The sequence below is a fragment of the Polypterus senegalus genome, chromosome 10 (genome assembly GCF_016835505.1).
Source record: "Polypterus senegalus isolate Bchr_013 chromosome 10, ASM1683550v1, whole genome shotgun sequence".
NCBI lineage: Eukaryota > Metazoa > Chordata > Cladistia > Polypteriformes > Polypteridae > Polypterus > Polypterus senegalus.
This window is the reverse complement of record NC_053163.1, coordinates 32448999-32475665: the sequence shown is the minus strand read 5'-3', so window position 1 is coordinate 32475665 and position 26667 is coordinate 32448999. Positions and strand designations below refer to the sequence as shown.

Genomic DNA, 26667 nt, shown 5'->3' with positions numbered 1-26667 from the left:
TGTCTACTTAAGACATGCATATCCTAAGTAATACCATTCTCCATAGCTAAATATTGTATACAAGCAAAATACCCGCGCTTCGCAGTGGAGAAGTAGTGTGTTAAAGAAGTTATGAAAAAGAAAAGGAAACATTTTAAAAATAACGTAACATGATTATCAATGTAATTGTTTTATGACTGTTTCTTACTGCATCAATAAACAGCTCATCTTCCTCTTTATCTGAGACATCACACACTGCATGCACGGGTTTACCTTTCCCAGTCCTTCAAAGTCAGTTCACGTGAGCCACTCGGAGTACATGCATCGAAGGTTCTCAGCTGTGCTTGTGCTATCTCATGCGATGTTGTGATGTCCACGGCTTTATTTAATGTTAGCTCAGACCACTTAAAAGTTTCTCTCGCACTTTTGCTGAGTTTGTGCCAAACACAAGTCTATCCCTGACCATCTCATCTTAGTTTTCATAAGCACAGTCCTTCACCAGCAATTTTAACTCTGTTACAAAGTGATGAAAAGTCTCGTTTATACCGTGCGTCCTCTCATTAAACTTGTATCTCGCGAATATCGTATTCGTCGTAGGCATGTCAAACGCCAGCAGCAGCCTATGAACTTAATTTAAACTTAAGGTTTACACCGTGTGCTTTGTTTCCGCAGTAGCTGCACTTATGAATATGCTTGTATGCATCACTCGCTTCATATTCTTTTGCTGCCTTCTCAATTGTGTAATGCGTTTTTTGAACAGGTTTCATTCATCGAAGTGATCACTACCCAAATCGGTACTCGTGAATCTAAGATGTTTAACAGGCATTCCCGGTATTAAGTTGTGGATTTGCCTGTGAATATTTAATGACAGCGTGTCTATGAACGTAATTTAAACTTAAGCTTTACACCTTGCTTTCCTATTGATATGTGTACAAAGGCTTGTTCAGCGTCAGAGGATTGTTCGTTTCCTACTGCATCAATAAGCAGCTCGTCTTCCTCTTCATCTGAGACATCACACACTGCATGCACGGGTTTACCTTTCCCACTCCTGCAAAGTCAGTTCATGTGAGCCGCTTGGAGTACATGAATCAAAGGTTCTCAGCTGTGCTTGTGCTATGTCGTGTGATCTTGCATGGGCAGGCCCTCAATTACATGACGATGAGGGACGCAACTCCGCCTCACACGGCGACCGAGCTGCAGGCTATGGCCGTATATATGTACATAAGTAGGTTCCAGTAATGACCGTTACACATAGAATTTCAAAATGAAACCTGCCTAACTTTTGTAAGTAAGCTGTAAGGAATGAGCCTGCCAAATTTCAGCCTTCCACCTACACGGGAAGTTGGAGAATTAGTGATGTGAGTGAGTGAGTGAGTGAGTGAGGGCTTTGCCTTTTATTAGTATAGATTTTACAGTGCCAGAGTATAAGCAGTAATGAGAGCCCTTGATTACCGCAGGCTATTTCACATGCTACTTGAAATTCCAATGCTTTACTTATAATAAAGAAAATTGCTGACTACACATTGCATTACCAGTATGGCTGACCATCCCACACTGCTGGATGTTGCATCTTCTATGCGGTGTGCAATACTGATGGTATCAAGCATATGAGGTATTATGGGGTTTGTATATGTCTTTAAATATATACTGTATGTGTATACATTTTTCATTCATTGACTAATTCATTCACTTCCTCACTTCATGTATTCCCAAACATTATGACAGGGGGCTTGAACATCAAACTTAGGGCAGGAAACGGCGGTGAACATTCTGCTACTCAACCAGAATATAAATATGCTGTGTATATAACCAACATTTTTAGTCTAGTTCTTGGTTCCAGGTGGGCACAAAGCTCTATACAAGATGCCAGTCCATCAGAGGGGCCACTAAAATAAATGTTAATTTTAAACATTTTATTGAATTTATTAAAAATCAAATAACATTCCATATAAGCAAGTCAAATTTTACAGAACCAATCAAATTCGAATCAAATCAACCCCCTCCGCCACCCATGAGAAAGAGAGCTAGGCCAACAGAGAGTTCCAACAACAGTTAACGTGGTGCCCACTTCAGACTCCCCTCCAGATAAAAGCTGGGATTTGAACCTAGGATGCTGAGTTTTGTGAGGCAGGAATTTTATCCTTAACTGAAGTGTGCAAGTTTTAGAATGTTATACATTCAAAACAATTGCAGCATTTGTGATAGTCAGATTTCAGCTTACTCTGTGGTTAGTTTGAATGTCTGCTTTGCTCCTGTAGCGCCACACAACAGTGTCCGTGTGTATGATGCAAAGCTGTTGGAATTGATGGCGATTATGTCGAAAAATACAGAGTGCAGCAAGAACATGTCTATTATAATAAAAAAAAATCCTGGGACGAGACGAAACTTTATAGCCTGGGATGAGATGTGACTTTTTCCGAGAGACACTTTCACGTCCCGCAGATAAGAGTTAGTGCCAAGAGATTTAACCACAGCCGGGGCCGGAAATAAAAGACAAAGAGTAGATGACAAAGTAGAACATCATAAAGAGGTTCAAAAACGTTGGTGCGATACACATGTAGAGCAGGTTAGAGATAATGAGAGTTCTAAAATTCGAAAGTCTCAAAAAAATGATAGTAAAGATCACATTAGCACCAACAAACGGAAATTATTACTCAGTGAAATAATGGAACAGTGAAAAGAGATCAAATATATGGACATAGGTGATAGTATGTAGATATTGTTTGGATTTAAATTTTAAGTCGGAGACTTGTAGATCGTCTAATTTGTGTTGTCATTAGGGAAAATAGTGTTTCTTCCCAATGAAGAGGCATATCTGTGAGAATTAAAAGTGTTGTTGTTTGGTGAAAGTGAAATCCACACATGCGAGTGACAGAGACATGAAGTGCATTCCGAGGGGGTTGGTAAGCGAAGCCCCCTAGTAGTCACACAAAGTAAAGTGTAGGTTCAAACCACTGTAAAATAATTTGCTATCATTAATTAATTGTGTTGCAAAGCCTTTTGGAAAAACATTTGCTTATGTGCCTAAGTTTGCTAACAATCATACTGTGCGATACAATGCAATGTTTATCTATCGCATTATTTCAAGTGCCTTTCTCATTCCAGGGCCCACTGCAGGTCTGAAGTCAATCCTGGCTGTCACAGACGTAAGGCTGGACGCCAGCCCTAGAAATAAGCCCATTACAGAGCAAACTTACACACACAGGGCCAGATAAAGATAACAGTTAACCTGACGTGGCTCTCCAGAATGGGAACATTGTGGAGAAACGGGCAAAGTGTAAAATCCACAAAGAGAATCAAATGTGTTGGTCTATGATGGTATCCTGTGTGCATTCATTTCATTTAACTTTAATTGTAAATTCCTTTTTTTTAAAGTGAATATTCAAGTCAGTGTGTGTATGTGTGTGCGCGCTATGCTCATGCCTTTCAGCCATTTTGTACACATCTGCTTGTGTGCCACTGTTTGATTATACCATATTAAGTACCGTACAACATACAGTATGTCCACAGTAATGTGTGCAAATAGTGCTAATAGTTTATGAAAAGTGCATAGGTTTATTATCTGTGATGAGTTAATAATGTAGGCATTTTTTTCTATTATTTCTATAATTGTGTCTGTGTAAAATGTAGTATTTTCAGATGGGGTTGCCTTATTGATTTATTGGTCTATCCAAAGCACTAGTAATGTATTCTTTCTCTTTCCTTAGATTCCCAAGAGAGAGCTGCGATGTCAGAAGTTGTCCCAGAACCACGGCAGAAGCCAACTGTGCCAGCAAAGCCCTCCTGTGCGAGCATAAGCATGGGCTCACAACTGCTGGGCTATGTCGGTATCGACACTATTATTGAGCAAATGCGTAAGAAGACCATGAAGACAGGATTCGATTTCAACATCATGGTTGTCGGTAGGCATGTTTGTGTGTTTCTAATTTTTTCAGGCTGTAGGAGATGAGAATACTACAGCTGGGGTATTTCGTTTGTTTTGTCACATGGGTAGTAAGTGGAGTGGTGGCTCTGAGGCTAGGGATCTGTGCCAGCATCCCGTAAGTGCCAGAAGTGACTCTACTCCATTGGGCCATTGACCTGCAATTGCTTTGTCCTGGGTATGACGTTAATCTGCACCCAACCCTGCAAGCAGGTCCTCCAATTTACAGGATTGGCACTCCAACCACTGTAAAAAAATCTCACACTGTTAAAGTGTGGTGCTGAGGTGTCACCCATTGCCATGGCTGCACTCAGGTCCTAATCCCGGTGGTTCATTGTGTGGTGGATGCAGCAGTATATTGTATCCCCTCTCAATACATCACCATCAAGAACTGACTTGCTGCCTAATATGTCCCACCCCTTGACAGGTGCCATTGTAAAGAAATCATCAATGTTATTCACTTCAATTGTCAGTGGTTTTAATGTTGTGGCTGATCGGTGTATAAGTCCAGCTGCTCTGGTAGACCATTCATATCAACCTCTAGCTTCTGTAGACTCTAGTGCACAAAGTTTGTCCAACTTGCTGGAGTTACATTATAGTATAGTAGTTATTTTTTGTGTTTGTGCTGAGTCGCGTTTTACTGACATCGTCCCGTTTACGATCGTGTGTGTGTGTGTGTGTGTGTGTGTGTGTGTGTAGGTAAATGTCCCCGGAAAACAAACGGGGAAGGACGATGCGGAGAGACTGCAACCGCGAGACTGGAAATTCCTGTTTCCACAACCATTTCATCCGGGATATTTGTTATTTAAACAAGAGGAGCAAAGAACAGGTGGAGCGAAGAGATTGAGAGGAGAGAAAGGAGCTACTTTACACATTCTTTTTCCAAATCATCACTTATGTTCAATGCGCAATTTCACTGCTTACTTTTTCATTATCCGGAAAATCATCACGACAGCCATTGTGGAGAAACCCTGGGGTTTGGATTTCAATCAGCCATTGCCGAGGGCTTACACGGTTAGATCGTTTTGTATTTTTGGGAAGAGCAAAATATCATTTCAGCCAGTATTCAATTATTGCAGGACTTTAATAACTTTGGACTCATATATCACATACATTTCAACTGCCGTTTGTTTTTGATCTGTGTTTGTGTTTTGTGTTCTGTGTGTATTCATTTATTGTTTAGGGGCAAGGGAAGGCTTTGTATTTCTTTTATTACTGAATATTTGTGTGCTTGGGGTAAATAGTATATATATATATATATATATATATATATATATAGTGACAGATAGGGGGCGCTATCGCTCCCTTGAACCCTCAGACTTGACTCCAGACACCAGGTAACAAAAGTATAAATTTTGACTTTATTAATACACAACAGTGCACAAAGCACCCTCCTCTCCACAATACTCATTAAACTAAACAATACACTAATCAATAAGCTCTCCACCACTCCCTGACGCATTGCCACCCTTCCACCCAGCTCAGCTCATCCTCTGGGGATTTCCCACAGTCCTTTATAGTCCCTGACCCGGAAGTGTTTCCCATCCTTCAGTCGATGTGACTCCTTATCACTTCCGGGTCAGATAAAAAGTCCTCTTCTTCATCCCGGAAGTACGTCACTGCTGCTGTCGCTTTGCCTATGATGCACTTCCGGGTTATAGGGCACAAACGACTCTCTGGGCCACCCTGCAGCGTCCTCTGTTGGCTCCTGTGGTATCCAGGGGCCAATGTCCATGATTCCCTGCTGGTATCCGGGGCACCTCCATGCTGCAGGGAGAGCTCCATCTGGTGGCCTGGGGGTATTGGCCGGGATGAATGGCTGGCCATATTTCAAAGTACTCTCCCCCCTACCGAAAAACCGTATTTTGAAGCGTCCAGCCCCGCGAGGGTTGTTTTCCTCCAGGAAGGACTTCTGGTCGGACCTTGGCTGTGCCGTCTGAAGTATTCCCTGGAGAACCTGGGGGGATTTTATAACAGTAATCCACTTTATCCCCCACCCTCCAGGGACAGTTGTGCCAAATGTGGCCCAGCCGTCGGCATCCGTAACACTGCCTTTGTCCTCCCGGAATTCTCCCTCTGCAATGCAGGAAACACTCTGGGAAATCTGTCTCTGCCTCTTTTCTTGCTGAGGAGGGTTCCACAGCCGCCTCTGTGCTTTTTACGCTCTTTTCCTTTTTGTCAGAAGACCCCCACTTTATTTTTAGGATCTCCTGCTTACTCTGGGGCTTGCCTACAGTTTGGGTCTCTCTATGAGAAAAAGAGAGCCCCTTTCCTGTCTGCACCCCTTTCAACTTACTTATAATAATGGCCGGGGACCGAATCGCTCCGAGAGGCAGCACCATCCAGCTGCTCCAGCTCGATCGGCCCTTCCCCCGACCACTCGGTCAATGTTCCGCACTCTTTTGTAGGGCTCGCAGTGATTTGGCACCCCCAACTTCTTAAACGCGGGGCCGGATCACACTGCATCCCTCTATGCTGTACGGTACACCAAATCATATAAGACGGGAGGTTGTCATCCTAAACGCCGCAGGTAGTCATCCACTTTCCGGATGGGCACTTCGGCCGTCTCTCCCAGATTTCCAACAATCTTCTTTATCTCCTCGAGCAGCTGCAAAATACTCTGTACGGGCGCGATCAGTTTTTCTGAGTTCCCGTACATCAATAATATTAGTTAATTCGGCCGGAGGCAGGCTTAAACTCTCACTCGCCTTACCTTCCGGCCGGAAGCCAATGAGCACGTTTCTTCCAGGCATGTGCTCTGATGGGTGATGCAGAGGCTTCTGGGAATTGGAGTTCTTTATGTCAGAGGACCGGGTCGCCTTCTTCGGCTGACTGCGGTCTGTCTCTATTAATTTGCCGACAGACCAATCAGCCATTTCCCGGCCCTCCTTACCTTCTTGCAGGGTGAGCGGTGCTTTGCTTGCCTACCCCTTCCCCTTCAGAATGTCCGAATCCGTCTCCTTGCGGGCAAAGTTAGAAGCAGCGGGACGCGGACCTTCTCCTTCCCACAATGCACCAGGTTCGATCACGTGTCCCTCGCCAGCACCCGACATGCGGAAGTCTATTGTTTTCCCCACCAGCTCGACTGAGAGCGCACCGCCGTCTTCAGAAGATTTGTTTGCCTCCCACAGAGCCTCTGGTTGACATTCTCCGAGGTATGTGCACGGTGCTAAATGAGATGTTTTAAAAATGTTTGTTAAATACGCCGGCACATACCTCGGTGTATTTATCTTCCTCCGGAGGCTTCTCTCGTGCTGCGCAGCCGCTCTGTAATCCCTCCCGGGTGTCGGCCATGGTGAGTAGATCTCCTCCGCTGGTGCTACTACTTGGCTTTGGCTTCTTCTTTCCCATGACGGACTTGAAAAACGGGGTTTCAGGCGATGATGCTATGTGTTCTGACACTGCCTTCTTAGGGTTCTCTGTCAACAGGCAATTTAAAAACAGGTCCTTTGCCAAAATGATGGCCAGAGAATCCTGCCGACTACGCCACTATGACAGATAGGGGGCGCTATTGCTCCCTTGAACCCTCAGTCTTAACTCCAGACACCAGGTAAAAGTCCAAATGTTAACTTTATTAATACACAACAGTGCACAAAGCACACTCCTCTCCACAATACACATTAAACTAAACAATACACTAATCAATAAACTCTCCACCACTTCCAGACACGTTGCCACCCTTCCACCCAGGTCAGCTCATCCTCTGGGGATTTCCCACAGTCCTTTATAGTCCCTGACCCGGAAGTGTTTCCCATCCTTCAGTCCATGTGACTCCTTATCACTTCCGGGTCAGATAAAAAGTCCTCTTCTTCATCCCGGAAGTACGTCACTTCTGCTGTCGCTTTGCCTACGACGCACTTCCGGGTTATAGGGCACAAACGACTCCTATGTTGGAACCTGTGGTATCCAGCAGGGATGTAGAGGAAAGCACCATTGTCAATGATTCAATGCTGGTATCCGGGACACCTCCATGCTACAGGGAGAGCTCCATCTGGCAGCCTGGGGGTATTAGCCGGGATGAATGGCTGGCCACATTCCACAGTATATATAATTTTTTTTTTATAATTTATATTTTATGTACAGATATATAATATTGAGTATTTGTCTGTCCTTGTGTGTGTGTATGTATATATATATATATATATATATATATATATATATATATATATATATATATATATATATATATATATATATATATATATTCGTTTCACTCTCAATATATCTGATGTCTTGATTTTACATCACTGTTTTCCATTGCCTGTTATTTTGTCGCTTGAGGAAAAAGGACTGTTTTGTTCGGCTTGTTATTTTCTGGAGAATCCTTAGGTTAGCCAAGTCAATAGCCTTGGCTTTGTAGTTGCCGGTCTGGGTAAAAGGGGTCGGCCATTACAAGCTTGGCTGCAGAGTGAGCAGTCCTCTTCACTCTTTTGGTCAAGGTCACTGTCTTACCATCTGACAGTCAGTTAAGATTCCTGAAGACTTCTAACTCAAATGAAACAGTGCTTAGATTTTGAATGATTCTGGTAATTTTGTAAACATTTTTGCTATTAATATTTATACACTTAGTTGAATTTAGCAGAAGTTAGCTGATTTTTTTTCCTTCTTTTTCCAGGCCAGAGTGGACTTGGCAAGTCCACACTTGTAAACACACTGTTTAAATCACAAGTGAGTCGAAAGTCTTCAAGCTGGAACAGAGAAGAGAAAATCCCAAAGACTGTGGAAATCAAGGCCGTGAACCACGGTGAGTAAACAAATGGCAAAGGCAGATTACATGCTAACAGATTAAGAGGAGAGAGAGAGAGCTGAGAGAGCATAAGGAAGGCCCGACTAACAAAATGCCAGACAGAGTTTGATTATCAGAGTGAAATCAGGGGGATAGTAAGATGAGTCAGATGAGGTCCTAAAGTCAGGTTTTATCCTGAGCACAATCCAGGGCTGCAGACAAGGGAATTGGCAGATAGTAGTGCTTTGATCATCTAGAGTATTCTGAATATTTGGATGCTCTCCCATTCAATTAACCATTGGTAGATTTATGCAAAAAAATCAAGGGCCCATTATTGCTGACTATGTCTGTAATTCAAACATTGTTTTAAATGACTACAGAATTTTCAAACAGTGCAGGGCACAGTGCATATAGAGATGGAAATATTAGCTTGAAACATAAAAGAAATGTTTAGAAGTTTATTTAGCTTGTCCGTTAGTATGTTATTCTTCGGATAATTCTCAGGTCATTTGCAACTTTCATTTCAGGGATGGTGTATAATAGCACACCACTTGGGTTTTATGCACTGAAAAAAGGGAAATGGCAGGTTGTTACATTTAAAAAATGTATTTAGTTTATATTACATGTATTGTTTATGTTCCGCTTTTGAACATAACTCGATCATGTTTTATTTATTGAATCTTGTGGGATGTATAATATACTAATTTCAGTCATCTAGGTAGTATAGTTATATTTAGTCATCACCAAAATTAATACTCACCAAGTGGATTCATCATCAGCGGAGGTAGAAACACTTTGTGATAAAGTAATGTGACTTTCAAAGAAGCAACAGGTTGTGGTTTGAGTTATTGTCGCTGGTTAAGAGCAAAATGGTTAGTGAAATAAAAGTTAAACACACACACACACACGAGAAATATTCAGAAATTCATTTAAAACACTTAATCACACAGACTAACGTTACTCTGTTTTGCGTTTTTCCTTGTATTCTCTTTTAATGTTTTATCAAACTGCTAGCCAACCCGCGGCGTACCATACGCCGCATAATCAGGCCGTTTTTTTAACGATTTTTAAGCACAGGGAGAAAACTAACATTTGAAAAATCAGCAAGAAAAGCAACATTGTAACAATGCACGGAACGAACCAACACACAATCGTCCGTGACTGAAAACTGGCGGACCACCTTCACGCCTTCTCCTGCCAGACGGAGGGATGGGGGCGCACGGCACTCAGACACGGAGTGTGGAACGGGAGGAGAGGAGAAGGATGTCCATTCAGCTCCCTCCGTCATGCTAGTCTGCTGGTTTCTTGTTCAGTATGCACTGCCTGCTCATGTGCTCACCTCCAACTCGTCACTTGAGTCGTTGTCGTCTTTACACAGTCCAGAAGCACCTGTGACTGACGTAGACGTTTCATTGCTCTGTGCGGTTTTGGCTGCTTTTCTATATATAATCCACCAAGACACCCAACCAGGTAGTAGCGAGGTGTGTACAAAGGGTAGGGACAAAATAGTGGGAGCGTATGAGTCGCACTTAGTGGGAATTCCACGGTTTGCTGCCTGAATGGGTTTCAACGGCTTACCCACGCCGAGACACACGCTCAGTCTCATGCATAATTATTTATTGAATGCTAAACACTTCTGGAAAGACACGGTTGTCTAAAATGGGTTGGTGTGAGAATACAACAGTAAGTGAATGAAAAGATGGAACTCTGGAGAGAGCAAAATACAACACAATAGTGAACCCGCGGCATAACAAACGCCGCATAATTATTTATTGATGGTTGAACACTTCTGGAAAGACACAGTTGTCTAAAAAGGGAGGGTTTGAGGATACAACAGAAAGTGAATGAAAAGATGGAAGTGAATTATATATATATATTGATGCTCACTAACTGCCGTCACAAGCGAGTAAATGTACTACTAAGTTGTCTAGATAAAAAAAAAAAACACTTTAATGACTTTTGTTACGGGTCAACTACTTTTAGCATTGCTGTTCATTAGTATTATCATAACATTTCTCAACACAAATAAATAATACACCTGAATACAATACAATTCAATACAATGCAGTTGCAAAATTTACATGTTTGAAAATAAAAAAAGAATTTGTGAAAGAAGATGCCAAGCAGCAATTTTGGCACTTTATATTTTACTAATATTTAACATTTGTTCTATAATATGTACAGTTTCATAAATATAAATAAATGTATTTTACACTCGATCCAAGGTGCATTTTGTGTTCATATTTACAAACCGGATTCCAAAAAAGTTGGGACACTATACAAATCGTGAATAAAAACTGAATGCAATGATGTGGAGGTGCCAACTTCTAATATTTTATTCAGAATAGAACATAAATCACGGAACAAAAGTTTAAACTGAGAAAATGTATCATTTTAAGGGAAAAATATGTTGATTCAGAATTTCATGGTGTCAACAAATCCCAAAAAAGTTGGGACAAGGCCATTTTCACCACTGTGTGGCATCTCCCCTTCTTCTTACAACACTCAACAGACGTCTGGGGACCGAGGAGACCAGTTTCTCAAGTTTAGAAATAGGAATGCTCTCCCATTCTTGTCTAATACAGGCCTCTAACTGTTCAATCGTCTTGGGCCTTCTTTGTCACACCTTCCTCTTTATGATGCGCCAAATGTTCTCTATAGGTGAAAGATCTGGACTGCAGACTGGCCATTTCAGTACCCGGATCCTTCTCCTACGCAGCCATGATGTTGTGATTGATGCAGAATGTGGTCTGGCATTATCTTGTTGAAAATGCAGGGTCTTCCCTGAAAGAGATGACGTCTGGATGGGAGCATATGTTGTTCTAGAACCTGAATATATTTTTCTGCATTGATGGTGCCTTTCCAGACATGCAAGCTGCCCATGCCACACGCACTCATGCAACCCCATACCATCAGAGATGCAGGCTTCTGAACTGAGCGTTGATAACAACTTGGGTTGTCCTTGTCCTCTTTGGTCCGGATGACATGGCGTCCCAGATTTCCAAAAAGAACTTCGAATCATGACTCGCCTGACCACAGAACAGTCTTCCATTTTGCCACACTCCATTTTAAATGATCCCTGGCCCAGTGACAACGCCTGAGCTTGTGGATCTTGCTTAGAAATGGCTTCTTCTTTGCACTGTAGAGTTTCAGCTGGCAACGGCGGATGGCACGGTGGATTGTGTTCACTGACAATGGTTTCTGGAAGTATTCCTGAGCCCATTCTGTGATTTCCTTTACAGTAGCATTCCTGTTTGTGGTGCAGTGTCGTTTAAGGGCCCGGAGATCACGGGCATCCAGTATGGTTTTACGGCCTTGACCCTTACGCACAGAGATTGTTCCAGATTCTCTGAATCTTTGGATGATGTTATGCACAGTTGATGATGATAGATGCAAAGTCTTTGCAATTTTTCGCTGGGTAACACCTTTCTGATATTGCTCCACTATCTTTCTGCGCAACATTGTGGGAATTGGTGATCCTCTACCCATCTTGGCTTCTGAGAGACACTGCCACTCTGAGAAGCTCTTTTTATACCCAATCATGTTGCCAATTGACCTAATTAGTGTTTATTGGTCTTCCAGCTCTTCGTTATGCTCAAATTTACTTTTTCCAGCCTCTTATTGCTACTTGTCCCAACGTTTTTGGGATTTGTTGACACCGTGAAATTTTGAATCAAATATTTTTCCTTAAAAATGATACATTTACTCGGATTAAACGTTCGATCTGTCATCTACGTTCTATTACAAATAAAATATTGACATTTGCCATCTCCACATCATTGCATTCAGTTTTTATTCACAATTTGTTTAGTCCCAACTTTTTTGGACTCTGGTTTGTAGTTATACGTTGGTCATGGCATTCTGGCACAGCCAAACTAGCAGTGTTCTTGTACAACTGTTGTACATTTCAGCTTTTGAATACCGATCTTTTGTATTTTTGTTAGTTTGTATTGTTTTTACCAAATAAAACTAATTTTGGTATAAGCAAACCTATTTATTTCTTATTAATAACTATGAACATGACCTATAAAATGATACTGGAACAAGAATAATTGACAATCTAAAAAGGATATAGCTAAGTAACTCGGTGAGGTGCATTTTTTTTTAAAGTTTATAAAACCATTGTTAAAATATTATGCCTTATTGACATGTTCATTTAACATAATATAATTCATTTAACAGAGAATGAAAAGGTTTCATTCATTTTATATAAAAATGTCATGTTGTTTCAGGATATATTAATTTAGTGCATTAAGCATAATTACATTATTTTTGATAAAAGCAATTTTATTATGTGCAACTGATGAATATAAGTTTTTAATTGTAATCTGACACGCCATTATTTTCAGTGTGTGCTTCTCAAGGACAATTCCGTTTTCTCTCACTTCTGTTGCATTCTGTACATTTTCTCCACTGACTTATTGGTTATCACAACGATAAAAGAAAGAAAATGGGCAATGAACTTTAATCTGTTAGCAGCCTGTTGTCTTCCGAGGCAAGCTGTGTGTCAGTAAGCTGGTGAGAATGTCTTCCTGCTTACACTTTCCCTGTACGGCCGGGTTTACACTACTGTATACCTGTGGACACTACTGCTTTGCAAGCCCTGTACTGTTTACACCTGCATGCGTACTTAGGATGGAAGATAAAAAAACAAAACACAGACCAAAGAAGTTATTAGTAAAGAGAGGGTTATCTAGGATTGCCGAATTGTTGTATTCTATGAACACAGACTTACATCACTGGGCACAAATGTAAAGCTGTGTACAGAAAAGTACACTATAAATAAATGACAAATTTAGCTGACACTTTTATCCAAAAACAACTTACAACGTCTAAGATACAATTCGTTTTGTTTTTTTTCCAATTGGAGCACACCAGATGAAGTGACTTGCTCAGGGATACACAGTGTCAGTGGTGGGATTCAAACCCACAACCTCCAAAAGCCTTAACCACCGCACCACACTGCCTGCCACGAAACGACCAAATTAAAAAAGGATGCTTTAAACAGTTTACTGGAATATTCAACAGCACTAGCCTCACATACCTTTATCAGAAATTATTTCAGATATCAGGTGCATAAAAGCAAAAGGCTGCCTCCCAAGTTCTTTTATGCCTCACTCTCACACCAACAATGTTTTCCCCATAAAGATGATTAGGGGGCTCTGCGTATGGGGAAGTGGATGTACAATAACTATTTTACATTACAGCGAGTAATTAACCCTAGTAAAAAATTGCAAAAAGTAATTAATTGAAAGAAAATTATGTTTCATGTTACGTTAGAGGTATTTGTTGCGTTATACATTTTCGTTCTGTTTGGCTTTGAAATTAACATGCAAATACTTTTTAAACTTACACTTTTACTGTAAAATTTCAGCAAAAACATTATTTGGAGTTAATTTTTCGTTAATATCACATTGAATTTTGATTCCATGTTTGGAGTTTGGTACAACATTGCTAGTGTTAAATGTGTTATATTTTAAAAAGCAATTGAAAGTAATCAAAAGTGTGGATAATGCATACACATTTAACATGAAAAAACAAACCGAGTAAAAATATTTATGAGGAAAGACCAATACCAACTTTGTAGATGCAATCAGCCTTTGCGCACGGATATATTTTACATGTTGTGAAGTACAAGAGACAACACAAAACAAAGATTTGGGGATTTGCCCCATATATTGTCTTTGAGTAGTCAATAGTCATTGGCACCGGTCTTTCTGTAAAATACCAAAGACAAGTGAATATGGCAAACAGGTTGACTTTGTACAAAATGGCAGGAAATGAAAAGATGGTGTCAGCATGGTCAGGAAATGATGTCATCAGGACAGGACTGATGTGAGGTCATCTGCAAAGGAAGGGAAGTGGCGAATTTTGGTTTAGTCTTCCATGGTTCTGAAAGAGGAAAGAGAAAAGTCATTAATGCTCGTTAACAACCTTTTTCCTGGTGTCTTTTATGCCCCGTATTGGACACTTTGTCAGTCCCCTAAGCACGCATATGTGACAATATCAAATAGTTTCCAAACTTAATCTCTCATTTTGTCTTTTTTGGCTTGCGGCAGCCACCTCATTTCCACCCGCAGACCTAAGACATTCAGGTTTGAGGCTTTCTGTGCTCAATATTGTAGTTCTGTAAATTCATCCACATATCCATCTAACAGTTTTCAAGCCTGCTTAATCCAATATAAGATCACAAACAACAATAAATGTGAATTTAAGTCATTGCAAAGATTGAATCAAGCCCACTGTTTTTTGTGATGAAATGGTTTCCTTTGTGATCTTCAGTAGATTTCATCAGAATATCTTGTACCTCCAAATTAGCAAATCAGTTAACAATCCTGGCATTGATACATACGGTATATTTTTTTTGTTTTGCAGTTATTGAAGAAGGTGGAGTTAAGATGAAGTTGACTGTCATTGATACTCCAGGTTTTGGAGACCAAATCAATAATGAAAACTGGTAAGTCTTTTCTTTCTGCTGTAAAGCAGGAAAACCTGTTCCCAAAGCAGCAGCTAACATGATGCTATGTCATCTCTCCCAATAGCTGTGACCCTATTGAGAAATATATCAATGAACAGTATGAAAAGTTCCTCAAAGAGGAAGTCAATATCGCTCGGAAAAAGAGGATCCCTGACACTCGTGTGCACTGCTGCATGTACTTTATCTCTCCTACTGGACACTCGTGAGTATGATGCATCTCATGGCTTTAGGGAGTGAGGGGTATGTGAGTAAAATGACTATAAAATAAATCAAAGGACACCAAGGCGAGAGCCTACACATGGCTATATGAGTAGTTAAAAATGGTGAGGTTCTGTATTTTATGAACCGGCAGCATCAGTTAACCATCATTTTGCACAGTGGCCTGCTTTGAAGGTTTATAGGGCCATCATTATCATGTGCACAGAGTACATTGAAGTTCTTACTTAGATGTGCAAAAAAAACCTGCAGCATGTTATCACTCTCTGCTGCCATAATTAGTGAGTTTAATAACCATATCTCAAAACATCTGTCTTCTTGTATTATAGTAGTATTTCCCTCTACTTACCCTTTACCTGTTTTTCCTCAAGGGTAAGTATACTCGTCAAGTTTATCGGGTTGGTCTACTGTTGCACTTTACGATGAACATACACATACATAGCTATACGCATACACACAGACTCTAACCACAACAGTGCCCCATGAATGACACACACATGCTAATTAACCTTTAGCACTTTAAACCACACAAGTGCTTTAGGAATAACACAGCCTGTCACTCAGCACTTCAAGAGACTTTCTTATTATCGGCATGAACAACATACAATGTTTTAATGATAGCTCAGACCTAAATATTACTTTTGGTCTACAAGAATACATTTAAACATATACACTCAGCACTCTTGACTATAGGCCATTTATCAGCCAAGGATACCTTCTTTACGTACTGTTCCTTACTATTGAGTGGAGCTCTCACTCGCAGCCTTAATAAACCTCGCAGCACAGAGGTAATAGCAAATCTCCGGCTGCACTAGGTGCTCAAAGAAATCTAACTTATTATTTCAATCACTCTATAGACATTAAGACAAAGCATAGAAAGTTAAAAGCAGCATGGTATTTATTACAAGAATAATAATAATACCACCGGAACAAAGAATAATAGAAAATATGTACTGATAGGAAAGTCTGGATATATATATAGTCTTTAGAAAAAGCTTACAGAAAAAGTTACAGATGACAAGGATGAATGTCCCAAGGCAGTCGATGTTCATGAAAATGCTGTTAACTGACGATCGGATGAAAACTGGTCACACGTGTCTTTGTTTTCTTCTCTGATGTCACTCTCCCGTCGTTGCTGTTTCTCTTCTTCTTCTGACGTTGCTTTCAAATGAGGCACATTTATTATAAAGTTTCATGCCATGATTTCACAACACATGATTGTTGCATGCACCTGATTGGCCGGCTGTCAATATGATGGATGAGTATTGCTCAAACTCTTTAATCGACCTTTTCCCAGACTGTAAACCAAATTGTTGTCCCAGATATCCATCCAAAAATTAATCAATATCCTGAGGCATGGCTCAGTCTTTCTTTCCCAGGCTGTAAAGCCATTTTAACACTATGCTGTGAACAACCGTTATAAAAGTGAGGTGTATGGGAAGAGGATATGCCTTTTTATTATAATGCCTCCTACATCTGAATTCATCTTGTTGGGATTGAGCAAAATATAATAAAAATATATAGAATAATTTGTAGATTTTATATACCATAACACTTCCTTACCTAAACTATCTACCATTAGAAGACATATTAAGTTTCTATCAGATTAAACTAAGCTGAATTTGTCAGTAAGACTAAAGAATATTTCTTTAGTACACCTGTTATTACACTGCACTTGAGGAGAATTTTGCTATAATAATCATCATCATCATAATAATAATAATAAATACCATATATACTCTCATATAAGAAGGTTCTTGAAACCCAAAAAATCGATCATAAAATCAGACCCTGACTTATACGCCCGTTCAAAAATGTGACCCTTACATTTTTTTTACATCTTCTTGCTTCCTCCAATCTCACATCAGTTTCTCAGACACATCAAAGTTTGTTGCAGCAGCTTAGTTAACAATTTCTTTCGCCACTTCAACGACTTTTAATTTAAAACCAGCTTCATATTTTCTTCTGATCGAATGCTTCTTCCTAGATAAGGGATGGTCTTATGATAAAGGTAAATGAGGGTATGAGATACAAAAAACACAAATCAGTGCAAACGTTGCATCGGAAAACAACGTAGTTTGGGTATTACCGTGTGGTCACACAATGCATAGAAATACATAGAAAAAAAGGCAGTGTGCTCCAAGATTACTCTCTCAGGTGGGCGTTAGCATATCATAATCCCTTGGACCAGTAGAATGAGTTTTCCACATTGGACTTATACGACCGACATTATAAAATAATGGAAATCATATGGTAAAATCAAACCCTGACTTATCCGCGGGAGAACTTAAATGCAAGTATATACAGTAATTCTTTACATTTATATTGCTCTTTTCTCACTACTCAAAGCGCTTCAGTGAGTGGGGAGCCACTTCAACCACCAATGTGTACCATTCACCTTGATGATGCGACAGAAGCCATTTTTACACCAGCATGCTCACCACAAATTAACCGTTAGGTGGTGAAGTGATGAGAGAGACAGACAGTCAGAGACAGGGGGTGATTAAAGGACCAGAATGACCAGTCCATGGTGGGCAGTTTAGCCACGACATTGGGATACACCCAGGGAACTTCTATGACCACAGACAGTCAGGAACTTGGTTTTATATTTCATCCGAAGGACAGTGCCATTTTTACAGCACAGTGTATCCATCACTGCACTGGGGCATTGGGATCCACATTCAGACGAGAGGATAAGAACCCCTGCTGGACTTGCCAACACCGCTCCCTTTAGCAACCCAAGCTTTTCCTAGATGGTCTCCCATCCCAGCATTGGCTGGGCCTGAATTGTGCTTAGGTTCAGGTACATGACCTCTTCTGAAGTGCATGTGGTATGGCTGCTGGTTAGTGTCATATTAACTGGACTCGACACAGGGATAATTTAGTACACTCTTTTCTGAAATAGGTGTATGTCCCTGATGGAACACAATTCTTTTTTCTGAAATTACTTTTCACCATCCCATTTGAGGATTTTTTTTATGCTAGAAAGTATAGTAAGTGCTAAGTATGGGCATATGTTTTATCCAGGCGTGATATCCTCATTGTTTCTGATGCTACAACGAGAAGCATTGGCATCCTTGAATATGATAACTGTGGTTGAAACTGTATCTAAAGACAGATCAGAAACGCTTATCTATGCTTATATAATGGTACCTTTCATGACATAATTCTGTATTCGCTAGCCGGATCAGGTCAGGTTGAGGAGCATACACTGGTAAAGCGTGTTGTTGCACCCACCACACAACAAAACAGCTCGGGATCCTGGATAGCAACACACCAGGCAGACACGCGGCCCAGTCCCACCCTCCAGAAATGACCTTCTATCTGCTGCAACCAGGTGTTATGTGGGCGACCCCTTGGCCAGGTCCAGCTACTCAAGTCCTCAACAGTGAGGATCCTGTGAGCTGGAGCACCCTCTGGGAATCGCGCCACATGACCGTAGTGTTGTAACTGATACTCCATCACAATGAAGGTAATGTGCCTCCTTTGAGAATCTGTGAGTAACTGCTCATTCAACACAAAGTCAAACCAGCGGTACCCAAGGATTCTCCAAAGAGACACAGTACTGAAGGAGTCCAGTCTTCATCTCAGATCACTAGATAGCGTCCATGTCTCGCCAACATATAGCAAAACAGGCAGCACCAGGACTCTAAAGACTTGGACCTTCGTCCTTTTGCATAGATATCGCGGGGCACCCCACACCCCTTTCCGGCAACCTCATGATCCCCCATGCTCTCCCAATCTGTCTACTGACGTCATAGGAACAGTCACCAGAGACATTAATGTCACTGCTGAAGTAAGTAAATCTCTCAACAAGTAATCCAGTGATGGCTACATGAAAATATTCAAGACACTGAAAATACCTAGGAGTCCAGTTAAATCAATCATTAAGAAATGAAAAGAGTATGACACAGCTATAAATCTGCCCAGAGTAGGCCAATCACAACAGCTGAGCAATCATGCAAGAAGGGCCACCAAAAAAACCTATGAGAACTCCAAAGGAGTAACAAGCTACAGTACAAGAGATTGGAGATTGGGTGCATTCATCATCTTCTGCCTGGGTGGCAAAGACAAAGCATCTGTTAAAAAAAAAAACAAAAATACACTTATGACACCTAGAATTTGCCACAGGGCACATGGAAGACTTTGAAGTCAGCTGGAATTTAGTCTAGTTGTCCAACAAGACTAAAATGAAGTATTCTGGCTAACAGACTAACAAGCCAAACACTATAAATTATTAAAAAAACACACCATCCCCACTGTGAAGCATGGAGATGGCAGTGTCATGATGTAGGGATACCTTTTCTGCAGCTGACCTTGGAAGGCTTCTGATGGTAGAGGAGAAAATAAATGCAACAAGATACAGGGACATCCTGGAGGAAAACCAGATGCAGTCTGTGCCTTGGGAGAAGATTTGTTTCCCAGCAGGCCACTGCAATGCCACCAAGCATATAGCCACAGCTCCACAGGAATGGCTGAAAAACAGAAATGTTAATGTCCTGGAGTTTCTTAATTAGAGACCAGGTCTCAATCCTATCAAGTGTTTCTGACTGCATTTGCAAAAGGCTGTTCACTCAGGATGCCCATGAAACCTTATGGAGCTTCAGCAGTTTTACAATGAAGAATGGGCAGAAATGCAAAGCTGATACAGACCTCCACACATTGACTCTAGGCTGTCATGGCTGCCAAAGTTGAATCTACTACATACTGACTTGAAGGCGGTGAATACTGAGGCGATCAATTCTTTTGTGTTTAATATCTGTAACTAATTTAGATCATTTTGCAGCAATCTGTTTTCACTTTAAGAGCCTTTTTCTCTTGGCCGATGCCAAAAAGCCAAATGAATAGATTCAGTGTAGTATAACAATAAAATGCTAATACGTCCAAGGGTCAGCATGTTTTATAGGAACTGAATATCAACTGAAAAAGGCCAATCTCACCAAGATGGTGGCATGGTAAGGATGCCAAGCACAGTAAAATAGGGGCGGACTTAGGAACAGTAGTGTAGGAAAGTAAGCTTGTTCTTTGTTTTAGAGGTGTACCTCACTACCACAAGCAGAAGTAACAGTAGGGATATTTAAAGGTTCACTGTTTAGAAATCTAAATGAAGAGTAACCCAGTGGCTGCACCTTTTAAATTAAAAATTGATGTGCTTTTTAACCTCTTGCTACACTGCCACCAAACAAAAGCTGTTTCTTTAGCTTATTCTCGCATACATACAGTAGCTATGATTTTCAACCAGCAGAAAAAAAATAATTCATAAACAGACAAGCAAGTTATGTTATAACAAAGAAATCTGGCCAGGTCCATTCCATGGTGCCTCTCTAGTTTATAATATTTTCTTTTAAACTGCACTTTGGAAGTCAGATGTTTTTTGATTTTATAGCAGAGTTTCCCATACACTTGGATCGTCTGCAGGCTTTATTTATTTTTTTCCTGTTAAAAAAATTAATTTTTACATCTTTTGTTCATTTTTGTTTTATTTTATTGTTCACATCCCTCTTCGCTGGTACTTTTCTATTGCCGCACGGTCAGGTTACATTAGTCGATCAATTAAGTAACAGATAGTATCTTATTTCCGAGAGAAAGGCCACAAGAATCAATAACCTGTACTTTATCTACATATAAGAAATAAAGAATAAAAGCAAATTATTTTGTTTAGGACTGCTGGTATTTGCTTTAGGGACTAAGGCTTCTATTTTTTCCCCCCACAATAAGAAAGTTTGCCAATTTGAATGACTCTTGCCGTCTTCATGAGTTTAATTTCAGCATTTGCATTGTTTTTGTGCAAAGAGTTCCCTGGTGTCTGCAGTTTTCTGTGTCCATTATATTAATTAATATCCAATGAATTTCGATATCTGGCACCTGCCCAGTCGAAAATGTTCCACACACTGCAGTTCTCACTGTATTCAGTTTTTACATTAAGCTTAAGTACGGTATTTGTTGTTTCTCACAGCTCTATCTTTCATTACTGTTTTCTTCAAAATGTCTACCACTTTTCTTTTTCCTTAGACTGCGGCCGCTGGATGTGGAATTCATGAGGCACCTGAGTAAGGTGGTTAATATCATTCCAGTCATTGCTAAGTCTGACACCATGACGGTGGAGGAGAAACATGATTTCAAGCAGCGGGTAGGAATTTCTTAGCTAAACTGTATAAAGTGTGGCCACCCAAATTGCTACCGGTGAACAGTACTAACTGACACTTCATGCTCACAGGTCCGTAAAGAACTGGAGATCAATGGCATTGAGTTTTACCCCCAAAAAGAATTTGATGAAGATATGGAGGATAAGGCAGAAAATGACAAAATCCGGGTATGATGTACTAACAGCTTTGATGTACTAACAGCTTTCAGAAATACTTTAAAAAAAAAAAAGCCACCTTTCTGGATATCATTATGACTTCCCTTATGTAAAGCTCAAATATCTTGATGACATGGAATCTGCGTGTTTGGATAATCCTGTGATTTGGATTTTCTCATGTAAACAACTGTTTCTCTGTCCACCAGAAAGAACTTGGGTCCCAGTGGACCAATTTCATTGAAATCATGGTAAACTTATTCTTCCAGAGGATTTGTCACTTTGTGAGATATTTCAATTAGAACGTGCTAAACTATTTTTTTTAATTTAAATAGACCCTTTTTTAAAAAAAAAAAAATTAGCAAATTTTTGAAATAATCTATCTTAAAACATTCTGTGATATGTCAGTTACTGATTAATCTACTGGACTCATTTACTGAAAATGTCCAGATTGAAAGACCATGAGTGACGCTATTTCACCTCGCCTTTTTTCTTTTTATGTATCTGATAGTCATTAATGACAGCTAAACAGATCTCCAACACAAGGTATTGAAACACCTTTATAAACTTTGCAAATGTCTCTCAGAACATGAATAATATCACAATGATGCCATCTTGCAGTTTTGAGAAAAGATTTAAAAAATGCAGAGAACTTAGCTTGCGTGATCTGTGCCCTTAAATGCAGATTCCCATAATGCCTCATGAATGCAAGAATGCTTAGCTCAACAGTTTACCTGTGTGTGTGTGTGCTTAAGGAGTGCACACACGAACCTCGCAGCTAACACAATCCCAACAATCAGTGTAGAGAAGCTACACTGAATCTGTAAATGACAAAATAAAAAAGCACTCACAATTGGTTGTCCATTCTGACAATTGCAGAATTATGTTAAAGGAATGGCAGGTGGCTTCTTTTTCTAATAAAAGTTATATAAAGATTGTTAATGTACCTGTAAAAATCCTAAATGGAAAGTAAAATACATTTCACTTCTCTAACCTTTTTTTCTTTTTCTAACTTCTGCAGGAGATGATGCCTTTTGCTGTAGTAGGTAGCGACAAAGAGTACCAGGTCAATGGGAAAAGGGTACTTGGGCGGAAGACACCTTGGGGAGTTGTTGAAGGTAAAAACTCTATATAGCTGTATCATGCACAAAATGGGATATAGCAGCTGAAAAACTTTTGCTGTGAGGTACATTTATCAGATCACCACCATCTATAGATGATCAAATCCATTTTTCCTTCTATTTTAATCATCAATTATTTTCCAAGACCTATTTTTACAATTTTTATTTTTTATTAGGGCACTATATTACTTAAAACAGTAACAATGTGAAACAGGATGCAACACTGGCAACACATTTAATCTCTCGTGAGCAACTTAGGGAAAGTTCTTTCTTGCTGATGAAAGGGCACATGGGGCAAAGAGCAAAGATCCTCGGTGGCTGTTCTTTCACGGGATGCACTGGGAGACTAAAGTGTTTGTCCTTGAAGACTGACAAACCATCAGTCCTCTTATTATTACAAATTATCTAACTAATGTCTGCAGGACCCACCATTCACCTATTAAGACTGGAATATGAGTTGTTGAAAATGATCTCCATTGATTCAAGATGAAGGCTCGGAGCAATCTGGTTTGGTCTAACTTGCATTACTACTCTGTGCAAGTGGTGGATGGCTCTTGCCCTGTAGAGAAGGCGATTGATGAACAGCCAGAGGTTGTTCAGCCTATGCTTAGGAGGTGGCCTTCGTTGTGGATGAACAAATGGGTTGAAGTGATGTGGTGTGTTATCACATCTACACAGTTGACCAAGTCCCTGTTCATTACTTCTGAAAAGAACAGTAATCAAAGAGTGAGTTGACCAGAAAGGTTGACTGAGCTTTCCACATCACCGTGGACTTCTTGCAGTGCTTGTACAAAATTCCAATGAGTCCTACCAATTTTGTGTCAACTATAGGGACCCGAACAAGAAGGCCCATCATGATGCCTACACCATGCCACTTGTTCATGACATGCTGGAGTCTTTGCATGGGGCAACAGGGCTCATCTCCCTGGATCCGAAGTCTGGGTATTTGCAGATGAGGATAGGGAGGGAGAGTTTTGAGAAGATGGCCTTCTTCACCCCAGAAGGACTTTTTCAGTTCCAAGTAATGCCATCTGGCCATAAAAACACAGGGGCATCATTCCAAAGGCTATTGGAACTGGTCCTCCAGGGGATCACTGGGGAGAACTGCCTTGTCTACACCAAAGTTATCATTGTGTTCTCCCCATCTGTCCAACAACACCTGAAGGACCTAGGCAATGTCTCCCAGCAACTTCACAAGGCTAACCTGACATTCAACTTTAAAAGGTGTAGATTTCTCCAGGACTATCTGACCTTCTTTGGCCATGTGGTGTCAGCTGAGTGGGTCAGGGTAGACCTGAAGAACAGTCTAATGAGGATGGTGTTGCACCTCCAACAGCTTGCGTTCAGGGTATTCTATCGAAAGGATTGTGCTAATTTGTTGTGTGAGACATGCTCTCTTGGGTGCATGGGCAGGCATCTGTGATAAGTGTGATTGTGGCCTCAAACCCTTGGCCTGATCTTCCCCTAAACATGCAGGACACTGTTCAATTTCATGCCACCAGTCCCATATATGTCAGAGATGGATAGAGGTTCCTGAGAAGAGCACTGGCCGCAAACATTATAAGGTATTTAAGGGGGAAATGTATTGCTGTGTACCATAAAAAGATTGGGGTTACCATCATCAGTTGGTAGTGTCGGGGATATACATGCCCAAGTTCCAACAACACTACCACAACAACCTGTTTTTGGTTATCTTATATGCACAAAAACACTGGTTTAACATCCTTGAGGTGGCATAGTGACCAGTGATACACAAATACGTCTGGTTCCATGTCTAGACATGTACTACCTGTCAGCAATACAAGACCCCACCTGGTCTCTCCTCTAGACAGTTACAACCAGTGTCTATTACACTACCAGGGGAGTGTCTAGGTGTGGACCTAATGGAACCGTTTCCTAACAGTAAGAACTGGGAGAACCTTCCAGTGGTGGTTGTGATTTATTTTACCTAGTGGGTGATGCTATTCAAACTGGCTAATGCCATGGAAAAAAAGATCTGCTCCATCCTGAGAGATGAGATATTTATCTGAATGGGGTGCCAAAGAACATCATAACTGAAAGGGATCTGCCGTTCCAGAACTCTGGAAACAGTCCACCTGAAGACTACCATATACAAACCCCAGCTTAGTCGCACTGAGCAGGTGAACTGGATCCTGAAGACAATGATTACATCCTTCATCAGAGACCATCTTCAGAAGTGGGCAAAACGGATGTTCAAACTCTGTTTTCACATTGCACGTGGCTATGCATGAGGTTACAGATGAGACCCCTGCATTAGCTCAAGGCAGACAGATTAATTGTCCTTTTGAAAAGGGAATTGGTCACAATCCTCACAAACCAGACACACCTCTGCATGAACTGCTCCAGACCATCCACCATATTCCACAAAAAAAAGAAGGAAAGGATTATGAAAGCCCAGTCAAGACAATTTTGGTGGTACACCCTGAAACACAAGCCTTGGTTGGTAACAAAATTTGGATCAGGGTAAGGGAAACATTCACTCTCAAAAGCCTCTGATAAATTTACAGCTAAAGTGACTCCTGAATGGTTCAGCCCAACCACCATTTTGAATCAAAAAAGGTTTGGTAACTTGTTCCATTGAGTAGGGATTGACGACAACCAAAAAACTTAAGACGTTGTTGTCATCATCGCCAACCTGAAGCTTTGCCTGGGGGGTGGGGAATGCAGCAGCTCTAATTAAATGGACTGTAAATTGCATTACGAGGCTCTACTTTTAACGTCTTAAAACAAGGAGCTGTAAGAAGCCATTAGTGAAATCGCAATTGTTTGGTTATCTTTTTGTTTCAATGCTTCACTCCACAATTGGATTACAATTACACCCATCGGATTACAGTTTTCTCTGGATTTATGTTCTTGATCTGTTCCTGCTTTATCATTTGATTTTGTCCGAGTTGAAAAATGCCCTTGTTCAGGGATTTTAAACTTTTGGAAATCTTCACTTGCAACTGAAACATGGTAGGTCAAAACTTTACATAATATTCAGGAGGCTGTTCATAGAGAGTTTCATTCCATTCATCACCCTCATCTGCATCTGTGGAACTGGACTGTGTTGTGTGTGTTTACCTTTAACATTTTTTTGCTTTGTGTTTTGCCAGGTTTCATTTGTTTTGTGTTAGTTCAATAATTATCTAATTTGAGTTATTTAGGTTCCTGTGTTTTCAATTTTTCTTCAATTGTGTTTGCTGTCATTGTTAATTTAATATATTCTTTATCACTGATTTACTGGGTTGCTGTATTAAGTGCCCCTGTGCGTGAGTTTAAGCATGCCAAGGCAAGGTTGGGTGCATTCCTGGCATCCCCAAATTAAAATAAATAGATCACCCTTTCAGAACAGTGAGGACCTGAGTGTCTCATGGCAGCTACATGTTGGAAACTACAATTATCACAAGGTGGTCAACCAACATGACCTGAAACTGGGAGAAGACCCATAGTTAATCCAGACATTTAGATGTAACTAAAAGTGGGGAACCTGCAAAAAATTCAAGAAGCCACTATGATTTCCTAAATCATGGATTAATTTGTGGACTACTGATGATACAGCCTGTAAAATAAGCAGAGCAGACAAAGAAAAAAGGTTTGAGGTAGCCATCCTGTTTACTTGACAAAAGTTGACTGAGTTGACTTTTAAGTCACAAGAGGTCTTCACAGACACAAGTCCAAAACAGAACTGTGGTATACAGGCAAAAAATGGCAGTTATAAAGCAGGCTGACAGGAAGAGGTGAGTTCAGAGGGACCGGAGGTGGAAGTAATATTATTTGGAGGCAGTAACGGAAACAGAAGTGAATCCTTTAAGAGATGGGTTCTTCTGTTGGTCTGCAGTGGGAAAGAGGAGAAAAATTTAGAGTACAACACTAACCCCTGGTCTGGCAGAGAATTACAATTATTCAATCCTTTAAACTGTCTTC

General features: G+C 40.5%; 1 protein-coding gene across 3 annotated transcripts in view; it reads left to right on the top strand.

Annotated features, from left to right (window-relative positions):
* sept3 (septin 3) overlaps positions 1-26667 on the top strand; it is a 150364-nt gene that overhangs the window by 113902 nt on the left and 9795 nt on the right. For all 3 annotated transcript variants that reach the window (XM_039765650.1, XM_039765651.1, XM_039765652.1), the window contains exons 2-8: positions 3687-3881; positions 8517-8645; positions 15003-15084; positions 15170-15307; positions 21334-21451; positions 21539-21634; positions 22641-22737. In XM_039765650.1, coding sequence (XP_039621584.1) covers positions 3687-3881; positions 8517-8645; positions 15003-15084; positions 15170-15307; positions 21334-21451; positions 21539-21634; positions 22641-22737 — 855 coding nt within the window. The remainder of the gene's footprint in view (positions 1-3686; positions 3882-8516; positions 8646-15002; positions 15085-15169; positions 15308-21333; positions 21452-21538; positions 21635-22640; positions 22738-26667) is intronic.